Source organism: Chlamydomonas reinhardtii, chromosome 4, assembly GCF_000002595.2.
Source record: "Chlamydomonas reinhardtii strain CC-503 cw92 mt+ chromosome 4, whole genome shotgun sequence".
In the NCBI taxonomy this organism is placed as follows: Eukaryota; Viridiplantae; Chlorophyta; class Chlorophyceae; order Chlamydomonadales; family Chlamydomonadaceae; genus Chlamydomonas; species Chlamydomonas reinhardtii.
In genome coordinates, this window is record NC_057007.1 from 3,329,288 (window position 1) to 3,355,067 (window position 25,780).

The window sequence follows — 25,780 nt, forward strand, 5'->3', positions numbered from 1 at the left end:
CCTGCCTGCCTGCCTGCCTGCCTGCCTGCCTGCCTGCCTGCGTTGACAAAAAGTGCCAAACTGGTGCAAACCGCGAGCGCCACGTATTATAAATTGCTATTCCCTATTACAGCGGCAGGGGTGTTTTCCTTGCTGTCTGGTTGGCCTGCTGCCTGCTGCACTAGTGCTTGATAGCTGGGCGCGACTGGGCACATATGGCGGGCGGTGCCTGTACAAACCGACCCCGGCTATGTCCGGGAGATGAGGCTAGTATCGGAACCTTCGGCCTCAGACGGAGGACGTGGCGTGGCGGCACAGCCCACTTTTCCCTTGCAAGGGAGAGCCACCTTTTCTTGTCTTGTCTCATTTGTTTTCGGGGCATTTTCGGGCCCAACGTATTGTCAAAGTGTTCCAGCGTATCGTACAGGGAGGGTTCGTAATAATACGCGTATTGGCCGGGGGGTCGCGTACTGTGCAACCCTGATTCTAGTGACACGGTGAGAATTTATGGGCATTTTTGCAGTATTTCGTAGTCATCAAGCCTCCCACCCAGGTTACCCCCGCCCGCGGCCCCCCGGACCCCAGCAAGCGCGACCATGGCTGGGAAGTAACACACGGTCTCTAAAGGTAAAGGTGTATCGCCACAGGGGTGTATCGCCACAGGACAGGACTTCCATCCAGTCGACCAGTCTCACTATGGACCAGTCCAGTTTTTATCACCGGCCCTCCTCAAGTCCCCGTCATGCTGGGCAGCCCGCAGCCATGCACTGGGATTCGGGACCGTTGCGTCCCTGGATCCGCGGCCCAATCGCGGATTGAAGCACCCTGCACAGTTACGCACGTTCGGATGTTCCGTACCAGATTAACGAAGACGAACCGAAATGCTTATTGGAGAAGAGCACGACGTCATTTGGGCTCGAGCAGATAGAGTGCACATGGGTGGCATGGCATATATAGCGAGCACAGCAGAAGCAGTGCCCACAGTACCCCGGTGGACAGAAACTCAACGCATTCCAACTTGATTCGTTTACCCACACGCCTTGCAAGACATGCGCATGCCACTGGGCAGCCGCCGTCGCAGGCACACGTGGCAGAAGGCATCGCCAGAACCCCCGCATGTCAGCGCATCGAGCGGCATTGCATTGCCGCCATGGCTGCTGCCACAGCTGCTCAAGTGCAGCTTGAGGTCCGAGTAGGGTGATGCAGTGGCTATCAACAGTGGCACCACTGCTCGCAGCTGCACCCAGCTTCCGTCTAATCACCAATAGTCTGATGAGGAGCATTCACACCGGCATGAGAAATACTGGACAAAGGACCAGCAAGGCAGCAATTAAGCATCTGTTGGCATTACCGTATAAGGGCCGCCCCGGCCCGGGCCTCGGGTTTTGTCGTGGTACAAAGGACATAACTGAAAGTTATATTACCCCATCTACCAGTCCAGCCTTGGCCCAGCATCTTTCCGCTCGACCACATGTGGGGGCTTGATGCTGCCGCCCTGACATCCTGAACATACGTTCATTGTATGCACACCGCACCCGCTCATACATGCTAAGGAAAGTGATCACATGTATCCGCGTCTGCACAGCAACATGCCTTTCCCATGCACTTCCTAGCTTGCCTCCTTTGCAGGGGTGGTCCTGTGTGTTAGAAAGCACAAGAACGGAAAGACGCAGGATAGCGTGTGATGTTCCAATTTCCCGGGCCTGTCTGGGAAATGGCAAGGGTGCAGTTGAATGCCATGAAGCCCACCACCAGGCCAGTGAGGCCCGTGTGCATATGTCCCCTCATCCCGTCAGGCTCCCATGCATGGGCAGATTCAACAATCTTAGTACCGGTACATCACTGTCCCATCGCCTTTTGCACCCTGGATTGCGTTGCAAGAAACAAAACCATGCCCATGTACACCGCACGCATTGATTAATGCCCCTGCACGTGCAACGCCCCATGCAGCATTAACCAGCCTCCATCATGCACATTCAAACGATTACTGTACGACACACGTCTCATTAGCGCGTACGATGCTTTGCCCGCAATCTGTACACTATGCATGCCACGCACGTGCCCACAACCTGTCCACACACGACCATCAATACTGTTATTACACACACATACACAGGCCTAGGACGCATGTGCCGCACGCTGGGATGAGCAAGTGCCATGGTGCGGGCGAGGAAACCCAAGAAAGGAAATAGATGCGTATGCACGGTGGGCTGCGACTGTTGCGTGCCGGGCCCCTGTCAGAAGAGGGCCTACCGCCAGCTGTGCCAAACTCTGGCCGAGTGACATACAGTGCGTGCAGCTTACCCATGCAATTTAATTCTTCTCGTGCCCACACCAGCCGCCGGCGGGGCCTCACCCGCATCATACACAGAGCGCGTGCGCTAAGTTGACGCGTGTAACCCAGCCAGGCCCTCATCATGCGTTTGGAGCTTTGTTGACGTCAAGTGACCTCAACATCCTCGCCTTCCACTGCTGCGTGCGCGCGCCTTTTCTTCGCGCGCCAAGGCGCCGCCGCCGCCGGCATGCTGCAGCAGTCCGCTGCTGCCAGGCCAGCGGACGTCTCCCGCATCCAGTGCCGGGCGCTGCCTCCCGCGCTGCTCAGGCGGCTCTTCAGCCTCACGCCCAGCCCCCCGGCCCGGGGCAGGGCCGACCTGACAATGAGCGCCACAAAGCCCACCACGAGGCCGGCGTTGAACAGGATGATGAGGATGCCCACCGTGTTCTCCACTACCTGTTTTCAGGCATAGGCAGGGGGAGTGTGGCAAGTTACGCGTGAGCGAGGTGTGAGCGTGAAGACATTTCCAAGGCATGCACCACAACCTGTTCGTCACGCACCGCGGTACTCAACATTTGTTCGCACACACGCAAGTGTGCTGCCTGTCACGAACATGCCCATTCTTCGTTCCCAGCCATTTCCGCACGCCAATTGAGTCCACGAATGCCACAAAACGCTCGAGGAAGACCCCTCGCACGTGCGTGCGTGCGTACGTGTCAAGGCCCCTCCAAGCCAGTTAAGCCCGTGCGTGCTGGCTGCTGTTCCCACCTGTTCGCTGGTGCCTGATGTCGCTGCATCCTTACCGCCGCCTTCCACTGCAAAGAAGAGGCCCAGGTTGCTGCAGCGCGAAGCGAGGCACGTTGCACATGCAGCAAGGCGTGAACACGGTTAGTAGTGAACACAAGGCGTTAACGCAGAGCTTGCGAGAGGTCTAAGCGTGCGTGCGCATTCCAGTAATGGGTGGGCATCTGGATCCATGGATGGCAGCGCCGCTCTTCGCTCCAGCAGCTCGACAGCCATAAGCAGGCGGGGGCAACTACCGTATCAAACACAAAGCCGCAGCAGCGGTACACGCACTCACATGGTCAGCACCAGGACGCACAGCGACAGGAACTCCATCGCGGCCAGCACCCGCGCCCGCAGCGCGTTGGTGGTCATGTTCATTGCGCCTATGGCCACCAGGATGGCCTGTGGGCGTGTGCACGTGCAGGTACGGGTGCGGGCAGGGGAGGGGAGGGGAAGGGAATGAACAAAACTCGGCACGCATTCAGGATCCGCCAGACGCGCGCAGGCTTGCCATCCGTAAAATCGTGGCGGCAACGTTGCGGAATTGCTGGATTGCGGCTCGTGTCCATACTGCCATACTGCCCCACTGCCATAATGCCCTACAGCCTCAACCCTCTACACCTGTCACTTCCCTGCCATCGGGAACCCCTCCACCCGCCACACTGCCGCATGGCCCCTGCTCTCCTAGCTGCTGCCCCGCAGTTCGTGAAGCACGTGGGCTGGCGAAGCACCCCCCCCACACACACACACCCCACACACCTACCTGCAGCAGCAGCGCCTGCCGGTCCACGGGCAATGTGTAGCCGAACACATTCACACACACCAGCGCCAGGGTCTGAAGCTGCCGCACACCCTCGTAGAAGTAGTAGGTGCGCCTGCGTGGCATGCATGGGCATTGGGGCGTGACGCATTTTTAGGGACCGGCGAGACCGTCCCTGATTACTGCGGACGCTAGAACATCACATACAGAGTACTCTGATAAGCAAGAGCGAGAGGCTGTGGACCATGCATGAAACCCGCACACAGCCTTGTTTACCGGTATCTGTTATAAAGGAAGCCGTACACACGCCGCGTGTGATTTTCGTTCAGGCGACGGCGTTGACGCCACAGAATGACAAAGAACGCCAGGGGCGGCGCGATGCAGAACACGAGCACTGTTACAACGCCCAGGGGGAGGAACAGCGAGGTGTGCGTGTCGGCATAGCAGCGCTGCTGCATGTCCATCGTCCAGTAGCCCGGGCCCCACGTCGCCTGTGCGTGTGGATGGGGCAGTGTGTTGGCTTATTGTTTCACAAGCGAGAAAGGCAGAGGACAACTTGCGTAATATGTACCGAAGAAGAATACCGTAGTGCTGTGAACGTATGCAGCCATAACAGCTGCTGCACGATGGACACCGGCTCTCGCTCACCGTCTGGGCCTCGGGGTAGGGCCCTGAGCCGTCGTCCAGAGTGCGGCATGCGAATATGGACAGCGAGGCCTGCACCAGCCCCGGGTACAGAATGAACACTCCCACTAGCAACACCTGCGGGGCAGGCAGGCGAGTGAGCGACTGGTGAGCGAACGCACGAGGGAATGGGCGTGTGGCCGAGTGCCGTGTCAGCACTTGAACATTTAACATGCATGGCCAATGTACCAGTGTGTGCATGTGCTTAGGTAGTTCGCAACCGCTTGAAAACTACTCGTGCCTGTTGGATTCTCCGCTTCCCCTTTGCGGTGCCCCATCACTACTCACAATCAACAGCTGGCCAGGCAGCCTCACGGATTGGTCCAGGTGTCTCATGCCGGACCCGGTGTGGCTGGCGCGGAGCTTGCTGATCATCGCCCGCAGGGCGCTGGTGCTGCTGCTGTGCCATGGAGCTGATGCTCTTGACGAGCGGGAGTCTGCGCCCGTTGTGGGTTGCCGCTCCGCGCGCGCCGCCGGTGGTTGCGACTTTCCCGACTCGCTAGCAGGCAGCAGGGGCGCGACCGGCGGAGCCGGCGGTGGTGGGGGTGCGGGGGGAGGTGGTGGAGGCGGCGGCATTGATGACGCCGCTGATGCAACAGCACTTTCTGCTGCGTGTATGCTGTCTCCTGCTGCCAAAGGTGATGAGTCATCAGAGGCGTCAGCAGGGCCGCAGCTTATCCGCAGCTCCGCTTCTGCATAGGCTGCTGAAAGCCCATCTGCGCCGCCGCGGGCGGCAGCCGTAGTCACTAGCGTCCCAGCGTCACCACGCCACGATGAAGCAGGCTGCCTACCAGCCGCCGCCGCGGCGCACCCTGCGGCCTCCACTCCCTTAATTCCCCCATCACTCCCCACGCTTCCCGCTGCGCTTCCTCTTCCACCACCGCCGCCGCTGCCGCTGCCACCGCTGCGGCCGCCGGCGTACACGCTATTCTGCCACCTGCTGCTGCCGCCCGGCTCTGATGGCGGCGCCGCGGCGGACGCCAGTACCGCCAGATCCATTGCCTGCACGCTGCCGCGGCGGCGGCGGCCCTCCGCGGTGCTGTCTACGTCGTAGCGGCGCCCCTTGATCCGCCTAATGCGCGACTGGTTGAACCACTGGTACCTGGATGCATGCATAGAGACAGGGTGCGTGGGTAGCTGCTGACGGCACGTGGGCGACCACGGGACGTGCTTCATCATGCAAACGCCTTGACTTGCTCACATCCAGAGTCGTCATTCATCATCCAGTACCGTACGGACACAGTGTTATCCCAGGACTCGGCCTCTAGCTGAGGCGCAGGATCCTGGCCCAGCTCAGCCCAACCTAGCCACGCAGAGCCACGCAAGTAAGCACGACTGCATGCAGCACCACGCACATTCCACGCGCAAAGCAAGCCGAAGCTATCTACCTGAGCGCCCACAGCGCCAGGCACAGCAGCACCGACAGGCACGGCACCGCCAGCGAGTAGAAGACCGTCACGCGCGCCTGCCCGCTGCTCGCGTACTCGGGGAAGAAGCACGACGGCGCGAAGGTGACGAAGTTGCTGGCGCCCGTCAGAGTGCCGAAGCCGGCGGCCAGCTTGTGGATGACACGCGGCCAGTTGAGATTGAGGCGCGTGATGATTATAAAATACTGTGAGGAGGATAAAGGACATGGAGCAAGTAACACAGGGCGGTTGGGCAGTAGCGCACGGTCATGACCAGGTAGATATGGGGGCAGGAAGGTTAGTACTACTGGGATAGCTAGATGCATGCGTAACTTGCTTTCTTGGTTGGTTGATTGGGCGCCGTAACTACGCCCTGCAGCGGCACTACTCGGTGCAGTGGTGGCCTCAGCAACTACCCCGCCACTGGTTAGCCTCGGGAATATACCCACGCGTGCACCGCCGGCACGCACTGCTGCCCCAGCTGCCATTGCCCCCGCCGCGGCTCTGCGGCCCCGCCTCAACGGTCTGCCCACGCGCTCCGAAGCCGCTGCCCCGGCATGCCCCGCCCCGCCATCCCTCTGCCTACTTCCCCGCCACCCCGCCATCCAATCCCTTCACTCCGCACGGCACGCACCCACCTGCACGTGCACAATAATGACCTTGAGCTTCTCAGACACACCGACCTCCTCCTCCTCCTCCTCCTCCTCCTCCTTCCGCCACCGTCCTGCGGCTCCCCCAGCAACCCCGCCAGCTTGGAGCTGCCCTGCTGCTGCTGCTGCGACTCCGTCCTCATTCGTGTACGCGGTCCAGCTCGTGTAGAGCATGAGCACCACGTTTGCCAAAAAGGCCAGCAAGCCCAGGAACAGGTTCAGACCCAGGGACGGGCAGGCTTGGCTGCGGCCAAGATAGTGACGCGAGGGCGCAAGAAAAGTATGCGTAGAGCAAACGGCGGATACAACACAGCTCAGAACCGAGCCCGCCTGCCACCTGCCGGTGTTGCATCCGGCCCCGCACTTACCATTCAAAGTCATTTGACAAGTAGAGGTATGGAAGGCACGTGGCGCACAGGCGGCCCGAGTAGCCCTCCGCACACTGCCGGTTGACGTAAAACAAGTGATCGTCACCCTCTGTGTCTGGGGATGGCCACAAAATGCACACGTCCTCAAGTCGCGCAACGTCAGCACCAGCAGCAGTACTTCCGTTCACTGCTGCTATGTTGTTACTTCCGCCGCCGCTGCTTGTGCTGTTGCTGAGGCTCAGACGTGCGCGTGCCTGCTGCAGCTGCTGCAGCACGTCTGACCCCGGCGCCAGGGAAGCGTACCAGCGCTCCTGACACACTAGCAGTGGCGCGTTGACCTGCTGCGCGCCAAAGCGCGCTGCTGCGGCTGCCGACTGCTTCGCCGCCTCGCTGCCGGGGCTGAACGGCCTGGGGTCGCATGCATCCGGGTTGGGGCAGCGATGCATGAGCGTTGATTGTGGGGAGGAGTGCCAGAACCCCGGCTTTGGAACCACCACGGCTCCACCAGTGCATGTAGCCTGAGCCGGGCACGAGCTGCACTGTGCACCGGCCGGGGGCTGCCACGCGGCTGCTGCTGTCAGGTTGGTGCCGGAGAGCGCGGCTGCACGCAAGTCGCGCCACAAACTGTACTGCTCGGAGCTACACTGGCGGCTGCGTGCAATGAAGCGGCGGGCGGCAGGCGGGCCAGGCACACGGTAGATAGGCGGGGTGGGCGATGATGCAGTGCGTGATGGTGCCGTACAGCAAGCAACTGTGCAGCAAACACGTAAAGGTCGGAGCGAGCAGTTGATTATTTCCTAGCCGTTAGCATTTGACTCACCAGGAGGTCAAGGGTGGCGCGAGCGCTGAGGCCCCGTTGTCAATCTCTTCGCCTTGGGCGCATGGCAGCAGCGTCACGGGCAGCACGGCTGCCGCCAACAGCTGGCTAGTTGCATCATCGCCGCCAGACGCACCAGCAGCACCAGTACCCGTAATTCCCACCGCCTCCACACGGAGCGTGTAGCTGTCACCCGGCCAGCCGTGAACCACCACCTGGCTCCATTGTGCCTGGCCCGTGCCCTGGTCTGTGACGGCATCCACCTGAGGCTGCAGCCGGACCCAGGCCGCAGGCTCCAGGGTAAGCCGCAGCATCACGGGCGGGTAGCCTTCGCGCAGGAAAACGTGATGGGTGGCAGCAGGATAGCGGCGTGAGTAGTTATGCGCGCGCATGAACGGGTACATGACTGATTGCTTATCGCCACGTGGCCAAGCAAGACACGTCTGCTCGGGCATGCGTGCGTGCCCCAAGCCCCCACCGCGCGACAGATTCCAGCTCGCTTTCTCACCGAGCACGACATCGCCCGCCGCGTTGACCAGCTCTGCCACCAGCCGCAGCCGTGCGCCCGTTGGAAGGCTGAGCCGGCTACTCCTGCTGCTGCTACTGCTGCTGCTGTTGCTGCTACTGCTATTCGTGATGCCCATGCTTGCTCCAGCACTGCTGGTTCCGTCCGTTATCGTCGTCGACGGCGGCGGAGGCCAGAGTTTTATTGCGGCTTCCTGACCGCTGACGGCCGTCTCTCTCTGCTGCGCATCAAGCTCTACAAGCGACAGCCGCACGGCCTCAGGCGTGAGGAAGAGAAGTTCCACGTTGCCTCCAGCAACCCCTCCATCGGCCTGCGGCTGCTGAACGGCTGGCGCCGCCGTACAGGCCTCCAAGCTGCTGCGGAGCTGGAGGATGGCCTGTGCTCGCGACGCCGAGCTAGCCTGGCTGCCCATGTTCCCGTTGCTGTCTACGGTCAGGGCCGGAAATCCGGCAGTACTGCCAATGCGCCCATTGCCGCTATCGGCGGGCGCGGTGTTGCTGTCGCGCTGCCGGCAGGACACCTTTACGGCGCTTGCAAAGGGATCTGCCAGCCAGAGGTGCTGGCCGGCTGCTGCTGACGCAGCTGATCGACGCGCCGCCAGCGTCGCTTGGCCGCCTGCTGCGGCATCACCAAGTGTTCGGGTCGCGTTGGGGGGCAGCTGCTGCGCCGCCACTAACCTGACATCTACGATACCCAGCAGCGCACATCGGGCTCTACCCCACCCTTCCAATGCAGCCCGAGCATCCTGCTCCTGTTTTGTTGGGGCCATTCAGCGAGCATGTGTGTGCATGTCTGACATGAATAATGAGACGTGTGTGGGGGAAGGGGGCAATCAACTCACAGGTATTAATGCACTGGTCAGCGTGCTCTCAGCAGCTCACCCATGCACGCACGCACCTGCAAATCCGGCTTGAGGAGCCCTAGCCACAGGGTTGCTTCCGCTGCTGCTGCTGCTGTTTCCGCCGTGCTGCCTCCATCGCAACGCTGCGTGGACGAAATGCTGGCCCCCGCGCCTGCAGCCGTGTTGCCAGCGAAGTCCACCCCACGAATGAGCGCCGCCACGCCGCCGCCCAGGTGCAGAGCCCCGCCCATACCCCGACCTGTTACGTCAACAATGCCCAGGGCAGGCGGGCCGCCGGTGCGGCCGAGAGTGAGCGCCGAGTTCTCACTGAAGGCAGTGCTATTGATGATGACTAGCATGTAGCTGCTGCTGCCGCTGCTACTGGTGTACCCAGCTGCCGCCGCCGCCGCCTCATTGCTGTACAGGCACGCGCCGCCGCCGGCTGTGCTGCTACAGCCTGCCACGCGGGACCCTTGCAGCGTGACGTAGCTACAACCCACCACGAAGACTCCGCCTCCCGGACCGCGAACTGCAGCCGAGTCCAGGACAGCAGAGCCCAACAGTGACAACGCTCTGCACCCGCTGCCATAGATTGCACCACCCGCCTGGAGTGCTGCGCTGCGGCTTATGCTGGTGTTGCGTAGTACAAGGCTGGCCGTCGCGCCCACAACTGCAATCCCGCCGCCCATGCCTTTACCGCCGGTTGCCGCCGCAGCGCTACTGCCACTGCTAGTGGCGGCATCGGCAGCAGCCGCAGTAATAGCAGCAGATCCACCGGCAGTGTTGTCTGCGAGCATCAGCCGCTCACCCACCATGGCTGCGCCGGAAAGGAGCACTGCGCCTCCAAGCAGTTCGGCGGAGTTGCCTGTCAGGTCCACCCCCTGCAGAAGGAGCTGCGGCGGCGTTTCGCCGGTGTCAGCGTTGCTGCTGGCGGCGGCACTGCTGCCAGCAGTGGTGTCCGCTCCCAGTAGCACTGCTCGCCTTCGGCTGCCATTTCCAGCTGCTGTGGGCAAGCTCGCAGATACCTGCTGCTGCTGCTGCTGCTGCTGCTGCTGCTGCTGCTGCTGCTGCTGCTGCTGCTGCTGTGCCGCCGCCGCCACTACTACTACCGCCGCTATCTGAGCTGCAATGGCGCCGCCTGAAGACTGCGCGGAGTTTCCCTCAAGCCGCGAACCGCCGCCCACCAATACCGTTGTGCGAAGCGCTGCTGAGGAATTCCCTTCTATTGCTCCTGCCGCTGCGGTACCACCTAGCGACTGCGGTACCTGCATATACATTCCCCCGCCGTCCTGAGACGCAACACTGCCTGTAATGCTGCAGTTGCAAAAAATGGCCGTCGCTGCATCAGCGCCCGGCTGGTCCTGACATCTGCGGCCCGTTTCTGAATAGGCCACTCCTGCTGCCACAGCTGCGCTGCTAATGACTCCAGAAGCCGTCACGTCTAGTGCCACACTACCGCCAAACTTGGCGGCATTTCCCGCGAACGCGGTGTTGACTGCTAGCAGGTTGGACCCAGCCGCGGTCGCCACCGCCCCGCCCAGGGCGCCAGCACTAGAACCCTCGAGGACCGAGTCGGCGATGCGCAGCAGGGCGCCGCCAGACAGCGCAATAGCTCCGCCGTCCGCCCCAGCTGAGCAATTACGGGCGCGGACGCGTACGAAGTCCACGATGACGTTCAACGTCGCTTGCTGCACAGTTAGGCAAGAAAGTGATAACACGCAATTATTGACACCATGCAATCAATTTCTGTGGGAAATGCTGAGTAATTTTTTATGATGAATGTGTACGGTATCAGTGCGTGGGTATTAAGAATATTGCAAACAGTCAAGGAAATGCTTAATCACAGGAATACAAACAAAGCAGATGGATGGCTGCTGCTGCCAGCAGCAGGCTGGGCAGTGAAGTAACACGCAAACACACATGGTTCCATCCCCGTCATGCTTGACAAGCAAGCAGCACGCTTAACTCATGCTGGCCCGCCGTGCGTACGTGCCACACGCGCCTACCTGCTGCTCAGCTTGAACGCACATGGCGCCACCGTCGCCATTAAGTGCCTGGTTTCCGAGCAAAGCTGTGTCCTCAAACCTCCAGTAGCTCGTGGCTGCCAACGCAGAGGCACCGTCACGAGCGATGGCGTAATCGCTGCCATACGAAAGCACGCCGCCGTGGCGCCACGCCCGGTTCTGTGCGAACACGGCTCCTTTGATTGTGAGGTTGGACAGGCGGCTGACGGCTGCGACGCCGCCATCACCCAGCCCTGCCACATTGCTGTAGAAGAAAGCTGAGGCTGCGCGCAGCAGTCCTACACTGCCAGCGAATAGGACGCCCCCGTGGCGGCCCGCTTGCTGGCGGGTGATGTTTGCGCCCCCCGCTACTTGCATGGTTGCAAGCTGTGACGCCCACACAAGTCCACCATCATTGCCGGCCGCATTTCCATCCACGATGCCGACAATGAGCATCAGACCTAAGCCACTGCTACTGCCGCTGCTGCTGCTACTGCCCCCTTTTACGCGACTGGGCGGCGGCGGCTGCTGGCTGGTTTGCACCCAACGTGAGGAGGCCGACTCGCCACAGCTCAGCACTCCTCTGCGTCCATACATACACATGTAAATTTCAAATAATCAAGTTATCAAGTAATCACGCAACATCACAGTGTATTGATGCAAGGAAACGAGTGCATGCACTGCCAATGCATGCATGTATGCGTGCCCGCCCTACTGGAGTTACAACCGCACAACCTACCCGTTGCTGCCGGCTCGGTTCCCGCGGACCATGCAGGTGGGGCCGATCGTAAAGTTGCTCAGTGCTTGAGAAGCCAGGATGCTCTGCATGCAAACAGTAGGCAAGCAGCAGACATGCAAGCTGAAGACGGCAGCGAGCAGTAATAACGCGTATGGCCGCTCACGCCAGTGCTCACGCTTGCTGCAGTACCGCATTGACCTACCCCGCCGTTGCGCGTGGCCTGGTTTGATGAGAGCTCGCCCTGCTGTAGATCCACGAGCAGCAAGTCCATCACCGCCAGAACTCCCCTGCAACGATTGAAACATGGGACACATATATGCTTCCTGGCGTTGAATAAATAGCTACCCATGAGTTTATTTGCCTGCTGCACATGCTAACAGCATCCTGCATTATTGCCTACGGTCAGCAGCAGGTGCTCACCCATCCCGTGCCGCGGTGTTGTTAGCAACCTTGGCGCCGCTCCCGACAATGAAGCTTGACATGTGGGCGGCGTCCATAACGCCACCATCAAGCTGAGCAGAGTTCCCAAACACCAGTGCGCCACTGTCTACGGTGAGTGATGACTGCTGCCCTCCGCCAGCAGAAGCCACTCCTCCTGAACCTCTAGCTGCATTATGTCGTACAACAGCGCCGCTGCTCAAAGTCATGGCAATGTCACCTTGTGAGCTGATGACGCCCCCATTTCCGTTGTCTGCTGCATTGGACGCGATGACTGCCGCTGATCCGGACACCTGGAATTCCACACTGTCAGCATAGAAGGCGAAGCCACCCTGCGCCGCGGAGTTTGCGAGGATGTGACTGTCCTGCACTGCGATGCTGCGCTGGACGCCACTCGTGTAGCCCATAGATGCTGCAAATCCACCGCTGCCGCCTTGCGCTTTATTCCCGCTGACTTCCACCGAGCGTGACAGGCTAACGGAGCCGATACTGTCAGCATAAATGCAGCCGCCATTTGAGATGGCGCTGTTATTTGAGATCACCACCAGGTTTGAGACTTGGACCGTGTCTAGGTGACCCGATATAGCAAGACAGCCCCCGTTGTTGTTTTCGACTCCGGTAGTACCATCGTCGCTCCCAGCAGTGTTGGACATCATAAATACATTGTTATCAAGTTGCAACAGATCCAGAGCATTGGCACTGATGAAACCGCCCGCCGACGCTGTGTTGCCAACAACTCTTGTCCCGGCCAGTAGAAGAAGCTTGTACATGTCGCCACATGCGAGCCAGCCCCCGCCGGCAGCACTGTAGAAATATGTATAAGCCGTATTGTTGCTGATGGCGCTGGCTGTTACGGTCACGTACTCAGCATCCCCAACAAACAACATGCAGCCCCCGTTTGCCTGCTGCGCGCTGTTCCCTAAGAAGTTAGTGCCAGCCACGTTGTCCGACATGCTGCTACTTGTTACGTCGATGTAGCTAATAGACCCCAAGGCTGCCAGGAAACCGCCTCCAATCCCCGCATCGTTTGAAGATATAGAGGAATCAAGTATATCTAATCGCGCAATCACTGCAGTAGTCGTCGCACTGCTCGCTTGTGTGACAACCACATCCGTGCCAGCGGGTGGCATTGATACACTGAAAGCTGCACCCCAGCCAGTTGCCATGTTATTGGAGATGACGCTCCCTGTGATGCTGATGTTGTCAACAGCGCCCACCAAGTACATGAAGCCGCCACTTGCACCATTGATGTTGGTTGCCTGGTTCCCTGAAATGATGCAGCCATTGGTAATAGCCACTCGTGCAACACTGCCGCTAGCCCAAACTGCGCCACCGTCTCCAGACTGACAACGGTTCTCTACAACTGAGGCGTTCCATAAATCAAGCTGAAAAGCTGCTGCGGGGCTGGAGGCATGATTTTGAAGCCAGATTGCTCCACCCTGCACGCGCGCCCGGTTGCCGCTGATGACGGACTGGTTGATGGCGAGGTGTGCCTGAATGGATAAATTTCAGCAGAAAACGAATGCTGTCAAAACCACAACCAATCAACACAATCGCTGGCATAACGCTTACCAGCGCAAAATTCTCATCACCCAGAAATGCCAAAGCTGCGCCACGGATACCCCGGTTGCCAACAAACGCACTGTCAACGATAGACATGTCGAGCTGCAGACTGCTGCGTGCCCCTGCTGACAATGATGAGGCACTACTGCCAGAAGAAGGCTGGCGGGCGATAACAAAGGCGCCATACCCAGACGCAGAAGAGCCAGCTACTGCTACAGTGGCGGTGTTGTTTGTGATATGCACACGTGTAAGAGACAGCTGAGCTCCAGAAGCGGGTCCCGTGAAAGGCAAACTGCTGGAGTAAAATACTGTGAAGCACGCTGCGCTTACTCCGCCAGAAGCCTGCTTGTGAGCGACACCGATGCAGGTCACGTCCTGCATGCCAACGGATTGCACACCAACCAATTCTACGGCACCCTTTGAGCCAGATGCGGCAGCAGAAGACTTCAGGGCCAAAATCTGGGTGCCCTGAACTGTCACGTGAGCACAGTTTACGCAACCAAGAAGTGGCCAGCCGCTGTTAAGTGGAACCCCGGAAATCGTGGAATTTCTGATAACCAGGTTGTGTGAGATGTTGTAAAAGGTAAGGCCCCAATCTTCAATACTTGCGCCTCGTAGCCTCAACGCGGATGATACAGGTAGGACTCCAGATAAAGGGGCTGCTGCACCACCGTTGCTGCGTCCAATGATAGTCAAATGAGCTTGCAGCGACCATCCCAATGATACTTTGACCTGCACACCAGTGCACCTGATACCCGCTGATGACGTGTTTTGCAGCTGTATCTGACACACCGTCGTGGGGAGTGGTGGTGGTGGTGGTGGTTTTGGGGGGCTGGGAGGTGTGGATGGGTGCGTGGGTGGTGCAAGCGGAGGCTTAGGCATGCCAGGGGCGTCCGGCTGGCTTGCATTAATGTCCATTGCTGGTGGGAGAAGACCTTCAGGCGGGATTCCTGCTGAATAAGCAGTTTCAGGTGGGGCGGCTGCAGCACCTTCATCTGGCGGGGGAGCCTGGGTGTCAAGGGAAGTAGGCTGGCGTGGCGGTCTTGGTGGCGGTCTTGGTGGTTTTATCGGTCTGGGCGGCCTCGGCGGCTGAGGCAGCGGCGGAGTCAGCGACTTGGGAGCACAGGAAGAGGACGGGTCTGCACCAAAACATGAACGTAGCAGGGCACACCAATGAGTATATATCACCATGCATGCTATGGACACAAGTAAAACCAGTGCATGCAGTACCGGGTAAAACCCAAACAAAACTCAGGAGCTGGTTAACAACGTACAGAAGCATAAAAACACATGCAACCTGACATGCCACGGAGGTACGGTGCTACCATAGCTTAGGGTTTTCTCACCACAATCCGGGTCATCTCCATCAACCAGACCGTCGCAGTCTTGATCCACGCCATCACTGCAGGCCGCCGTGCCTTCTGAACACTCAGTTGCAGCTGTAATTCTGCATAAATCAATGACAGCCTGTCCGCCCAAAACATGTCGAAGTACGACCCGCACATTCCCGCCTGTGCCAGCTATGTCCGAATAATTCGAGAAGATGGGTGTATCAAAGCTCGTTACTCCGTCCACGTGAAGGACTGACAGCAGCTCCGGGCTATCAAGAACACTCTCATACTGGCTTTCAATGTGCTTGTGAATGAATACGGAGCCATTTTGGGACGGAGCCATGCCATTGTCAAACTGACTGTAACGATCCATGACACGGTAGCTGATGAAGATGGTTGGGGGCACAGGTATTCCATTAAACGTCAAGAAATTCCGACTTTGATTCGCTGCCATGCGCTCCAGGTTGACGCTGACATAGTTAGCGTCCGTGGCAGCTGCCGGCGGAATCCGCAGTCCAGATATCCAGCCATTATTAGAAGAAAACGTGAAGTTGGCAGCCGAGAGATTACCACCCTGAATAGCTGTGGCCCAGCCAAATCGGTACCTGCATTATTACGTGATCCAGTGTCATACACACAAGACGCAGTCCGGCGCGGCAGCAGCATCACTCACATGGATGGTGCGTTATGGCAAACGTATGGCTTTGTATAGAACCGTGAAGCAAGCACCGCAGAGGTTATTTCAAGGAGTTCAGGGACAGGATCCACGTCACCCTCTGGGTACTGCTTCCCATTGAATGTTGTCGGCATCGCTCCATGCGTTTTTTGCAGTGATCGCAAAAGCGTATAAAAGAAGCCAACATCAGACACTGACATGCGCATGAACACTGCGCAGGTGGGACCTGTGCAGAAGTTGTCACTAAATGAAGCCCACATGCACTTTGTGTCAAGAGGGGTCAAGAAGATTGTCCGCAGCCGGCTCGTTGGTGGGGCCACCAACCCCGAAAGGTTTGCTGTCCACTGCTGGCCACCGAAGCCAGCGGCAGCTGCCTGCTGCTGAGCATAGTCCAATGATGCTCTTTGCACTGCCTTGGTTTCACTCAGCGTGCAGTATTTGCTGAAGTCCCACCAGTCATCGTACGTGGCATTCCTTCTGAGGCTGAAGGTAGAACCAATTATTGTGGGCGTTGCACGAGCAGCTGCACCTGGAGCAGCAGGCTGTTCGTGACCGGGTGGAGGTGGTGGGGAAGCCCGCCGTGGTGGCGACAGGGGTGGCGGCCTTGGCCCGGCCAACACTGCCCCGGTGCAGGCAACACGCAATGGGCCCAGGAATGCTGCGTTGTCGCGCTTGAATGACACTTTCCCATATGAGCACACACGGTAGAACCCCTGCGTAACGTTGTGCATGGCTAATAGGCGTCACATGCACCTCCGCCTTGCGGGCTGCGGGTTTCATTGTGTAATAGCTAAAGATTGGCTGGGGCGGGGCACCTGTGCGACTCACCTCGATGGTCGGCTGCCCCGGGGCCGCGGCGTTCTCAAAGAGGACGCCCTCCAGAGCCTGCGGTGACAGGTCATAACCGTTATACTGTCTCATCACTGACCCTATGAGTCCCATTACCGGTTCACATTCAACAGATACAGGGAACTTGGTTAGTTCCTGGTCGGCGTGCGCAGCGACTAACCGCTCAGCTGTCGCGCGCTGAGAGCCGGCCAACTTCGCGAGAAGTTACGTCGCCTACCCCCCTTGCATACCTCAACTCACCTGCGACGTTCGGATGTCTGAGCGCCAGGTACAGATGTCCACGCTGAAGAAGAGGCTTCGCAAGCCAATTGGAACACCCGAGTACACCTCTGCCCGGGTACCTCTTAGTGACAGTAAAGTCAGTATAGGAAGTAATATGATGCTTAAGAATGGCACTCGTCTGTAGGAGGGTCTGGCGAAGACGACGCCAGGCGAAACCATAATTTCCAGCAGGCAGGCTTCATTCAATGAAACAACATATTGCAACAAAGTTGCGCATCGTAAAACTGTCTGTCGCACTCTCTGTTGCTCGCTATCAAACTCCCCCGCGTCAATCGCGTCCCTCGCGTCAATCGCCGCCACAAACCCCCTGCCCCCATCTGCCCTCAATCCCCCCGCCCTCCCCGGCCATCCACCTGCCCCCGCCGCGTGCGCCAGGTCAAAAATCTAACATTAGGATAATGCTAATGTTTTAGTTGTCTTGCAAACGGTTGGAACGCGCCATGGGTGATGCTGCCAGAGTCTGCCGGCCAGGGGCGTGTTGTTTGCTATTCAGCGCTAGCCCTCTTTCACTGCTCCGGGTGTCGCCTGCACCGGTAAAAGTTGAAGACGATAGCCTTAGATTCCCCCGGTCGGTCCGACACAGTTGGCGCAAACATCCGCGGGGCGAAGTGCCGCCAGGTGTGCAGCTGTCGGCAAAGGTACCCACGGTCAGGCACACCCGCACATCTGCAGACGCGTCGTCGCGCCCCATGTATGGCCCCATCGCCTTGCCATGCTACTTCCCTCAGCTGCTGTGGCTCTGCCATGCCACGGGCGGACGGGCCCACGGCTGAGCAGTGTCACCCTGCGCAGCAATGCCCCACGCACCAGGCAGGCAAGTGGCCCTCCCATGTGCCTGCCATTGCCGCGCTATCCCATTGTCACGGCAGCCCCGCTGCTTGCCTCGCATGACACGGAGGGACAGCCAGCGCATGCACAGCATGACATAGCAAGACTGAGGCCATGGCTGTCGCCTGTCGGGCTCAGTCGTGCACTGCCTAGTCCAGTACAGTAGGTGTCCGGTCCGGTGTGTATTGATAGTGTTGCCGGGGCGTTCAGGGGTAGATAGGCTGCTGCCGGCGGCGATAAGGGCCCGAGCCCCGTTATCACCCACGGCATTCAGGGATTGACCCGTTGTCCCCCTCTTGTAGACAGCTTGCGGTGCGGCATACAAGCGTGCTGGCGGCCTGCCTGGGCCTGCTGCAGGTCTGCAGGCCTCAATTCGACCGGATGGGTGAGAGTGCGCTGCCGTGCACGGGCGGCCTCCCCTGCTGCCGTGCCTTGTCCAGAGAAGGCATCGGGATCGGACCGGTAGCCATGTGCATTGCAGCCACAACACGCTCCAACCGTCTGTGCAAGGCCTGGCGATGGTGGTTGCGTGCCGGGTTTCATGGGTCCAGCTCCGCACTTACCGCACACTTACCTTTCACTATTGTAATTTGTACGGATAGCAAATAGACTAAACGTGCCTTTTATAGGACGGCCAGCGGCGGGGCGGGCACGCAGTATACTTTGGCAACCCAGGTCCAGACGTCTCTGTGCACGCTAATGACTTGAATTTTAGCACTTAGGCTTATTCTTGATACCTAGCAGCCATGGCGGCAGAAAGAAAGCTCAAAGCTGAGATAGACCGCACCCTGAAGAAGGTGCAGGAGGGCCAGGAGGTATTCGACGAGATATGGAACCAGGCAAGAATGAGCATATGGTTGAGAGCATTCTGGTCAAACCAGCTGCAGTAGCGTGCTGACTGCCGGGTGCATTTTGGTCGCGCAGTACCTGGCGCATAAGCAGGCGCATGACCAGGAGAACCAGAACCAGCGTGACAAGCTGGAGGGCGAGCTGAAGAAGGAGATTAAGAAGCTACAGCGCTTGCGAGAGCAAATTAAGGGATGGTGAGTGGGGGATCGCGGGCTGAGTTGTGCACAGGCCCCGGGCCAAGTCTTTTCGCTTGCTATCAAACCAGGATTGCTGGTGCGGATATCAAGGACAAGCAGCCACTGATCGACGCGCGCAAGTCGATAGAGCGGGACATGGAGCGCTTCAAAGCGTGCGAAAAGGAGTCCAAAGCCAAAGGCAACGCAGCTGGAGGTGCTGACCGGGACCCGAAGCAGCGGGCCAAGGACGAGGCGCGGGACTGGATCAACACAGTTGTGGACCAACTCACGGAGAAGGTCAGCGGCGGGGTCGGGGCTCTTGCAGGCGCAAGCGCGGGTCCGTTGCGGGCGGACAAGACCGCCGCCGTAGTGTCGAAGAGGGGATGATGCAGCAGGAGCAAGGCTGGCGCGGCAGGGCGCGGGCCCGGCCAGGACGCGGAGCAGTGCAGGCTCGTGTTGGGGCTGTGCGGGGTTTGGGAGGTTGAGCAGCAGCTGTTGCACCAGGCTGAGCGCGCAAGGACGCACACGCATTCTCCTTTCACGTGTTATCGACCAATCAAACAGGTGGAGACCATGGAGGCGGAGATGGAGGAGCTCCAGGTACGGTGCCTGACGGCTTGGGCATTGGGGCTGGCGGGGGCAGGTGCGGCTCTGCGCCGCCCTCGGATCTCTGCGGCTAGTCGGGCATTAGATGTGTATGTCTGATGTGAGGTAGGGCGAATCATGGTGCCGATGGCCCTGGCTGTCGCCATTTGTTTCGCGTACTACAAAGCGCCGGCTTAGCACCTGTGCCGTGCGTCCGCCGGGCATGCGCCGGGCATGCATGTGCCGCCCCGGTAACGCCCGCAGCTCTCTGAACATGAGTGCAACCTTTGACGGCATTTGACGTGAGCTAAACGAGGCGCTGAATTGGCATCGTGTACCCTGCCGTGATGCACAGGCGAACGTGAAGAAGCGGCAGAAGCCGCCGGCCCGGCTGACGGCGCTGGAGGAGACGGTGGGGCGGCACAAGGAGCATGTGGACCGGCTGGAGAAGGTGAGTGAGCGCGGCGGGTGGGGTTGGGGGTGCGAGGTGCGGTCATGGGGTAGGGTGGGTGTGGGATACTCCATGGAGGCGTACAGGGGACGGACTGGACGGACCGCGGCGGGGGGGGGGCGAGTGGGAGGACATGCCGGGGTCCATTGTGGAGCTGCAGGACAACGGAGCAGGGGCGGACTTGTGGTTGGGGCAGCCAGGGAGTGGGCAGGCTGCCAGGCCAGGTGGGTCCGGTGGGACAAGCATCGGAGGGGCGTACGGCCGCGAGAAGAGAGGGCATTGAGGGCTTGGCATGCAGGAAGCGCAGGCAAGCTGTACTGGGGCGCAAGAGCAAACGCCATCCTTCCATGCGCTGCACGTGCGCCGCAAACACGCCGCTGCAACTGTCCGCTTGCTGCTGCCCCCACTTGCTGCCTCAGGTGCTGCGCTGCATCGACAACGAGACCATCCAGCCCGACGAGCTGTCCGACCTGAAGGAGGACATGGACATGTACCTGGTGGGTTGGGGGGCTGGGGGATTTGGGTGGGTAAGGGGGGTGTTCACAATTACAGTCAAGGGAATGCGGGCTCAACAACAGCATGGGCGGGGTCGCAATGTCGATGCGGACTGCCCGCGCCGCGCCGTGCGTGCACAGTGCCCACGACTGGACTCACCCGAACCGGCACCTGGTCGACTGCTCATGCGAATGCATTGCATCACACCAAGAGCGTCACAACCGTTTTGCTGTGCGTACGCCCGCACACAGGGCTCTGAGGACGGCGACGACAGCGGCATGGACATGACCCATGTGGACGACATGTACGTCATGTTCCAGGTGCGTGGGTGCGCGTGTGGGGAGTGTGGGGTGTGGGGGGTGGGGTGGGATTGTGGTGGTGTCAATGGATGGACGGCGCTCATGGGCTAGGGGTGGGTGGATGGGTGGGTGGGTTAGTGATCTTCAAACCCAATTATCCAGAACCAGGGCTTTTGAGGCGCCTCCGGTAGGGGAGGTGGTGGGATTGGTGTGTGGTGTAGGACGGGGATGTTGGGAGCGAGGTGTTTGGGGGAGGCAGCATTATGTCGGGTGTGCATGTCAGGCTGCATGGCATGTCGGGCACGACACACACCTTGGCCAACCCTGGACGCAGAAGCTGTGCACGTGTGCAGAGCTCTTCCGCGGTCAGCACGCCCCGCAATGTGCCGGCCAAAGGGTTTTGCTGCTTGCTTCCACTCGGAAGTCCAATTACACCTACATGAGTTGGTAGCAACGTTCCACCTGGTGCGCGCTCCCACAGGACCGGCTAGACGCGGTGGACAACGCCGCACCCGCCGCGCCGCTTCACAGCGTCAAGCACGGCAAGGGCGCACGCGAAAAGGAGCTGGAGGAGGCGAGGGAAAAGGAGCGAGAGCGGGAGCGCGCGGCAGCGGCAGCGGCCAAGGCGCAACTCATTGCGCAGGTGCGGCGAGGGATGAGGTTGCTGTGGATGTTGGCCGGAAGTGCAGCGGGAGTCGCAGTGCCACGGTTAGAACTATACGGGCGCATGGAGTCATCGCCTTGACCCACACCACCCAACCGCACAACATGCCGACGCCAGACCGACCCGGCTGGTTGGTGCCTGCCGGCGTTCAGTGGCCTCTCATATAACGCCCGCATGCGGGACTTTCCTTCAGGCCCATTTTGAATAGACGGCGTGGTTGAAGTAGTAACGATTTAGGCAACAGCAAGTCGTCTCACATTACGCGCCATTCCAATCACCGCTGGCGCTTGGTGCCGCACGGCGTTGTCCGCGCAGGGCGGCCAATGGCACGCACACACATGCGCTGCCGCTTTTGACTCCCAACTTGTTTGCCTCAACAACAGGGCAACACCAACCTGAAGCTGCACGATGATGACGAGGTGCGCAAGCCCGGCCCCACGCCCCCCGCGACCGGCAAGGGCGGCGCCGCGACGGCAGCAGCGGCGGGGCTACCCATGGCGGTGCCGCCGTTGGCGGCGCCGGCACCCGCGGTGGCGGCGGGCAGCGCGCGGCAAACGGCGCCGCCCACGCCGGCCAAGGAGCCAGACTCGGGTGCGTGGCCTGCGCTTGTTTGGGTTATTGGTGGATCTTCCAGGGGAAGGAGCGTGGTATGGGCCGCAGCTATACTGGGTTGCGCAAACGGGTGAGGACAGGGGCTGGGCGTCGTAGGCGCGGACACTGTCCGCCCTAAAAAGCGCAATCCGCAACAAAACTGCGCCGCTTCTGGTCAACTTGATTTACTCTCCGCTCGCCTACAGGGACGGTGACGCCTCGCACGACGGCCGTGGTGCCGGTGGCGGCTTCGCCCGGGCCCGGGCTGGTCACGGCCACATCCGAAACCCTCTCTCCGCTCCCACCCCGCGGCGCGCCGCCGGGCGTGCCCGCTCCTCCTGGCCCCAGCCAGCCGCCCGCACCGGGCACGCAGTTAGGGCCGGGCGGGCGGGCGGCCTCGGGTCCTCTGCCGGCGGTTGCGGCCAACGGCACCGCTGCCGGGGACGCGGCAGCACCGGGCGGTGTGCCGCGGTGGCTCGCGGCGGCGGCGTCGACGCCGGGGCATACGGGGGCTGCGTCTTCGGCGGGGCCCGCGACGGGGCACCAGTCGACGGGGCCGTCGGCAGGGCAGTCACAGGACGCGTCGGTGGACTCGAGGACGGATGGGCCCATTGCGGGGCCAGGGGGGCTGCAGGTGCGTGTGCTGCAGGGTGCTACAGGGGGGCTGCAAGGAGGCCTGCAGGGGGGCTGCAGGGCGGCTGCAGGGGGGCTGCTGGGGTGCTGCAAGCGGGGCTGCAGGGGTGCTGCAGGCGCGACACGCGCAGGGGGCGCAAGATGGCAGGGCGCGGCAGGCGCAACAAGCTGAGAACCAGCAGTCGTACTAGCAGGGGATTTCGGGCGAGGCGGGGCCACGGTGTGGCGGCTGCTGTTGACCAGGACCACCGCCTTTCGAATTCCCACACAGGACTCGGCGCCTTCAGGGCCAGGCGTCGCAAGCGGGCCATTCGTCACGCCCTCCTCAGGTGAGCAAGCCGAAGTGGGCCCCGCATGCCAGTGCTGGGGGGGCTGCCAGAGTGACCATGGCATGCGCTCGCCCGTGCCTGTGGTTTTTCGTCACGCACGTGTTTTGAGCAACCGCCGACATCACACGCGATTACGTAGGGCCGACGGCGGGGTCAGCGGCGGACGCGCTGGCATCGCGCGTGGCGGGCATGGGGCTGGGCACGGCCGCGGTGGGGCTCGGGGGGCCGGGCGCGCCGCAGCATGGCGGCGCTGGGCACGGCGTGGGCGCGGGCGTGGGCCCGGCCGGGACGGGCGTGGGCATGGGTGCGAACGTCATGGCTGGCAGCGTCATGCTGCCCGGCGACCTGCCGCCAGTGGTGCCGGCCTACAGCGTGGCGGCGGCCAAGCAAGTGCTGGAGGCGTGCTATGCGTGAGTGGGTTTTGGGGTGCTAGGGAGGGTTGCGTGGGTGCCGGCGCATGGGCGCCTGGCTTGTCGGCTGGAGGAGCTGGGTTACAGAGAGGAGCTGGGGTTGGCAGGGCGGGCCATAGGGATAAGCCGCTGTACCAGTCAGGTTACTTGCGCTTACGGGTTTTCCACCTACCATTGCACGTTCATGCCGCCTTGCGGCGCCTGAGCACCCTCAAATGCCTCCTGTGCGCCGCCCCTCTTGCTCGTTCGCGCGCAGTCGCGGCGTGATGCCCCAGCTGTCCGACACGGAGTGGAAGCACACGCGGCCGCGGCACCCGGTGGCGGTGCCCGCCTCCTATCCGAAGGCAAGCAGGGCATCGCGGGAGGGGGGGCGCTTCGACAGCGCGGCTGGGGGCGTTGCGCTATAGCTATGGGGCTTTCTGCGTATAGCGGTGTGTATTATTTAGGAGCTGACGCTGGACGGCGCGTGCACGGTGGGGTGGGATGCGCGAGGATGCCGGGGCTGGCTGTGTGGGCAGCCGAGCACCTATGAGCCACTACGACCACTCACATCACGTCAGGCTCCTGCCACTCCCAATCACCTTTGTTGCCGCCGCCATTACTACCGTAGCAGCATCACCAACACCACCTCTAGCCGCTCCTCGTCATGCCCTGCTGCTCCTCTTGCTTGCTCACTCCCGCCAATGCCGGTACCACTTGCCCCCGCTCATTCCTGACGCCAAGGCCGCCCCCCTCAACTCACAGACCACGCCAGAGGTGATTGACAACCCGGCGCTGTTCCGCAAGATGGACCCGGAGTGCCTCTTCTTCGCCTTCTACTTCCAGCCCAACACCTACCAGCAGGTGCGCGGAGCGGCAGCGGCACTAGTGTGGCCAAAATGGCGCGAAGCCACAGGGCGGGGCGAGCGTAGGGCAGGGGGAGGTCGGGGCTGGAGAAGGGTGGGGTGTTTCAGCCGCTGGGGCGGAGCAGCCAGTTGGCGGGCACAATGTGCAATGGAATACGATGCTACTCTGTACTGGCATATGCCAGCGCTGTACCGTTCACCTGAGTACACCTGCTACCCTGCTACCTGGCCCCACTCCTGTGTCATCCCCGGAAACCACGGTGCTGCCCCCGCCCATCCATTCCCCCCCGAGTCCTGCCCGCTATCACCACCAACAACAACGACCCCTGTCTGCGCAGTTCCTGGCGGCGCATGAGCTGAAGCGCCAGTCGTGGCGCTTCCACCGCCACCACAACGCCTGGTTCCAGCGCTTCACGGAGCCGTCCGTGACCAGTGACGAGTACGAGCAGGGCGCCTACGTCTACTTTGACTACAACATCGTGCACGACGACATGCAGGTGGGCGGGGCGGGGCGGCGTGGGGCGGGGCGGGGCGGGGCGGGGCGGGTGTTATTACGGTTATGGGGAAGGGGAGAGCGGGGCGGCTGCGGTTACGGGGAAAGGGGGAACGCGCGTGAGGTGTGGAATGGATGGGCGCGTGGTGTGACGAGCGGGAGATTCGGAGCGGTTGGGTTCCGGTGCAGCTGCGTGAAGAGGGCGCTCGCCGGCCGTTTGCCATCCAACCACTTCGCCTCCTGACACGTGCCATCCTCCCCGCCTCTCCCTCCCTGCCCTCTCCCTCCCTGCCTGCCCTCTCCCGCCAGACCGGCTGGTGCTACCGGCGCAAGGAGAACTTCACGTTCCGCTACGACGCGCTGGAGGACGAGCTGCGCGTGGCCAACCTCACGCCGCAGCAGACCGTGGCCATGGCCATGGCGCAGGCCGCGGGGCTGCAGGGGTGAGGGTTGAGGGGTGCGGGGGAGGTCTAGCACTGCGCTAAGCAGGAGGGGCTATCACTGCGCTGAGCAGGAGGCGGCAAGGGGAGCAGCTGGAGTTGGCAAAGGGAGCAGGAGCTGGAGGGGGAAGGGGGGTTGCATAGAATGGGGGTGGGTTGAAGGTGGCCGCTGCAGGGAAGCGGATTATCCAGGGAGCCACGGCTCGTAAGGAGGGGCGGCAGTAAGAGGGCCTGGGTTGTGGGTGGGGGCAGGGCTTACTATGAGTACTAGGAACGGGGCGCCCGCTGCGGGGTTGCTGGTAAGCCGTGTCCCGGGATGGCTGCGTGTGTGGCGGCGCACTTGGACGTATCAGAGCCAGCGGCAAGGAAACGGCGCGTTGATGATGATGATGGCCCGCGACTGCGTTGTACGGTAATGGACGCTGGAGGCAGCTGCTGGCGGGGCGGTGGCAGGCGCGGTGGCCGCGCGTGCTCGTTGGTGCTCTGGCCTACCGAGCCAGGATGCTCAGCGCTATGACGGGTAGCGCTGTAATGCCTGACCAATGTGGACGTTTCCGTATTCGTAAAGCGCCATGTGACGAAGACCAAGTTTATGTGGGTTGGGGCTGGCCGGGTGGACGGACGGGAAGAAAGCAACATGCCGCCCGGGACATTGACGCAGGTGTGACGCCTAGGATACCCCACGCACGCTCAGCATGCTTGCAGCTACTAATAAAAAT

General features: G+C 61.0%; 3 protein-coding genes across 3 annotated transcripts; 1 reads left to right on the forward strand and 2 right to left on the reverse strand.

Moving 5' to 3' along the window:
- Positions 1 to 595: 595 nt before the first annotated feature.
- Positions 596 to 12,821, reverse strand: CHLRE_04g227251v5 (uncharacterized protein). The gene is made up of 17 exons (XM_043062029.1): positions 12,255 to 12,821; positions 12,037 to 12,121; positions 11,835 to 11,917; positions 11,099 to 11,678; positions 9,149 to 10,780; positions 8,234 to 9,002; positions 7,729 to 8,053; positions 6,909 to 7,559; positions 6,529 to 6,784; positions 5,873 to 6,096; positions 4,773 to 5,586; positions 4,449 to 4,562; positions 4,077 to 4,291; positions 3,804 to 3,915; positions 3,336 to 3,442; positions 3,023 to 3,092; positions 596 to 2,710 (listed from the first exon to the last, which is right to left on the reverse strand). The coding sequence occupies exons 1-17, from the start codon at positions 12,677 to 12,679 to the stop codon at positions 2,420 to 2,422; spliced, it is 6,753 nt and encodes a 2,250-aa protein (XP_042925381.1). The 5' UTR covers positions 12,680 to 12,821; the 3' UTR covers positions 596 to 2,419.
- Positions 12,822 to 14,895: 2,074 nt separating this feature from the next.
- On the reverse strand, positions 14,896 to 17,191 carry CHLRE_04g227301v5 (uncharacterized protein). The gene is made up of 5 exons (XM_043062030.1): positions 16,932 to 17,191; positions 16,671 to 16,727; positions 15,840 to 16,555; positions 15,182 to 15,771; positions 14,896 to 14,974 (listed from the first exon to the last, which is right to left on the reverse strand). Exon 3 carries the CDS (start codon positions 16,531 to 16,533, stop codon positions 16,342 to 16,344), a length of 192 nt encoding a protein of 63 aa, XP_042925382.1. The 5' UTR covers positions 16,534 to 16,555; positions 16,671 to 16,727; positions 16,932 to 17,191; the 3' UTR covers positions 14,896 to 14,974; positions 15,182 to 15,771; positions 15,840 to 16,341.
- A 1,220-nt stretch (positions 17,192 to 18,411) lies between these two features.
- CHLRE_04g227350v5 (uncharacterized protein) lies at positions 18,412 to 25,633 on the forward strand. The gene is made up of 16 exons (XM_043062031.1): positions 18,412 to 18,640; positions 18,726 to 18,844; positions 18,916 to 19,123; positions 19,391 to 19,426; positions 19,767 to 19,862; positions 20,282 to 20,359; positions 20,609 to 20,677; positions 21,138 to 21,299; positions 21,704 to 21,911; positions 22,118 to 22,545; positions 22,816 to 22,873; positions 23,013 to 23,283; positions 23,540 to 23,627; positions 24,028 to 24,126; positions 24,467 to 24,625; positions 24,931 to 25,633. Exons 1-16 carry the CDS (start codon positions 18,548 to 18,550, stop codon positions 25,066 to 25,068), a joined length of 2,310 nt encoding a protein of 769 aa, XP_042925383.1. The 5' UTR covers positions 18,412 to 18,547; the 3' UTR covers positions 25,069 to 25,633.
- The last annotated feature ends 147 nt before the right edge of the window (positions 25,634 to 25,780 follow it).

What these genes read in the sequence shown, in the direction of transcription:
- CHLRE_04g227251v5 (XM_043062029.1), bottom strand. Translation starts at nt 12,679, where the DNA reads ATGGGCTACACGAGTGGCGTCCAGCGCAGCATCGCAGTGCAGGACAGT. An exon ending in TCCTCAAGCCGGATTTGCAG is followed by an intron (nt 9,003 to 9,148) that starts GTGCGTGCGTGC and finishes CCAACAAAACAG; the next exon opens with GAGCAGGATGCTCGGGCTGC. An exon ending in GGCGGGCGATGTCGTGCTCG is followed by an intron (nt 8,054 to 8,233) that starts GTGAGAAAGCGA and finishes TCCTGCGCGAAG; the next exon opens with GCTACCCGCCCGTGATGCTG.
- CHLRE_04g227301v5 (XM_043062030.1), bottom strand. Translation starts at nt 16,533, where the DNA reads ATGGGAAAGTGTCATTCAAGCGCGACAACGCAGCATTCCTGGGCCCAT.
- CHLRE_04g227350v5 (XM_043062031.1), top strand. Translation starts at nt 18,548, where the DNA reads ATGGCGGCAGAAAGAAAGCTCAAAGCTGAGATAGACCGCACCCTGAAG. An exon ending in TCGACGAGATATGGAACCAG is followed by an intron (nt 18,641 to 18,725) that starts GCAAGAATGAGC and finishes TTGGTCGCGCAG; the next exon opens with TACCTGGCGCATAAGCAGGC. An exon ending in AGCCCAACACCTACCAGCAG is followed by an intron (nt 24,127 to 24,466) that starts GTGCGCGGAGCG and finishes CTGTCTGCGCAG; the next exon opens with TTCCTGGCGGCGCATGAGCT.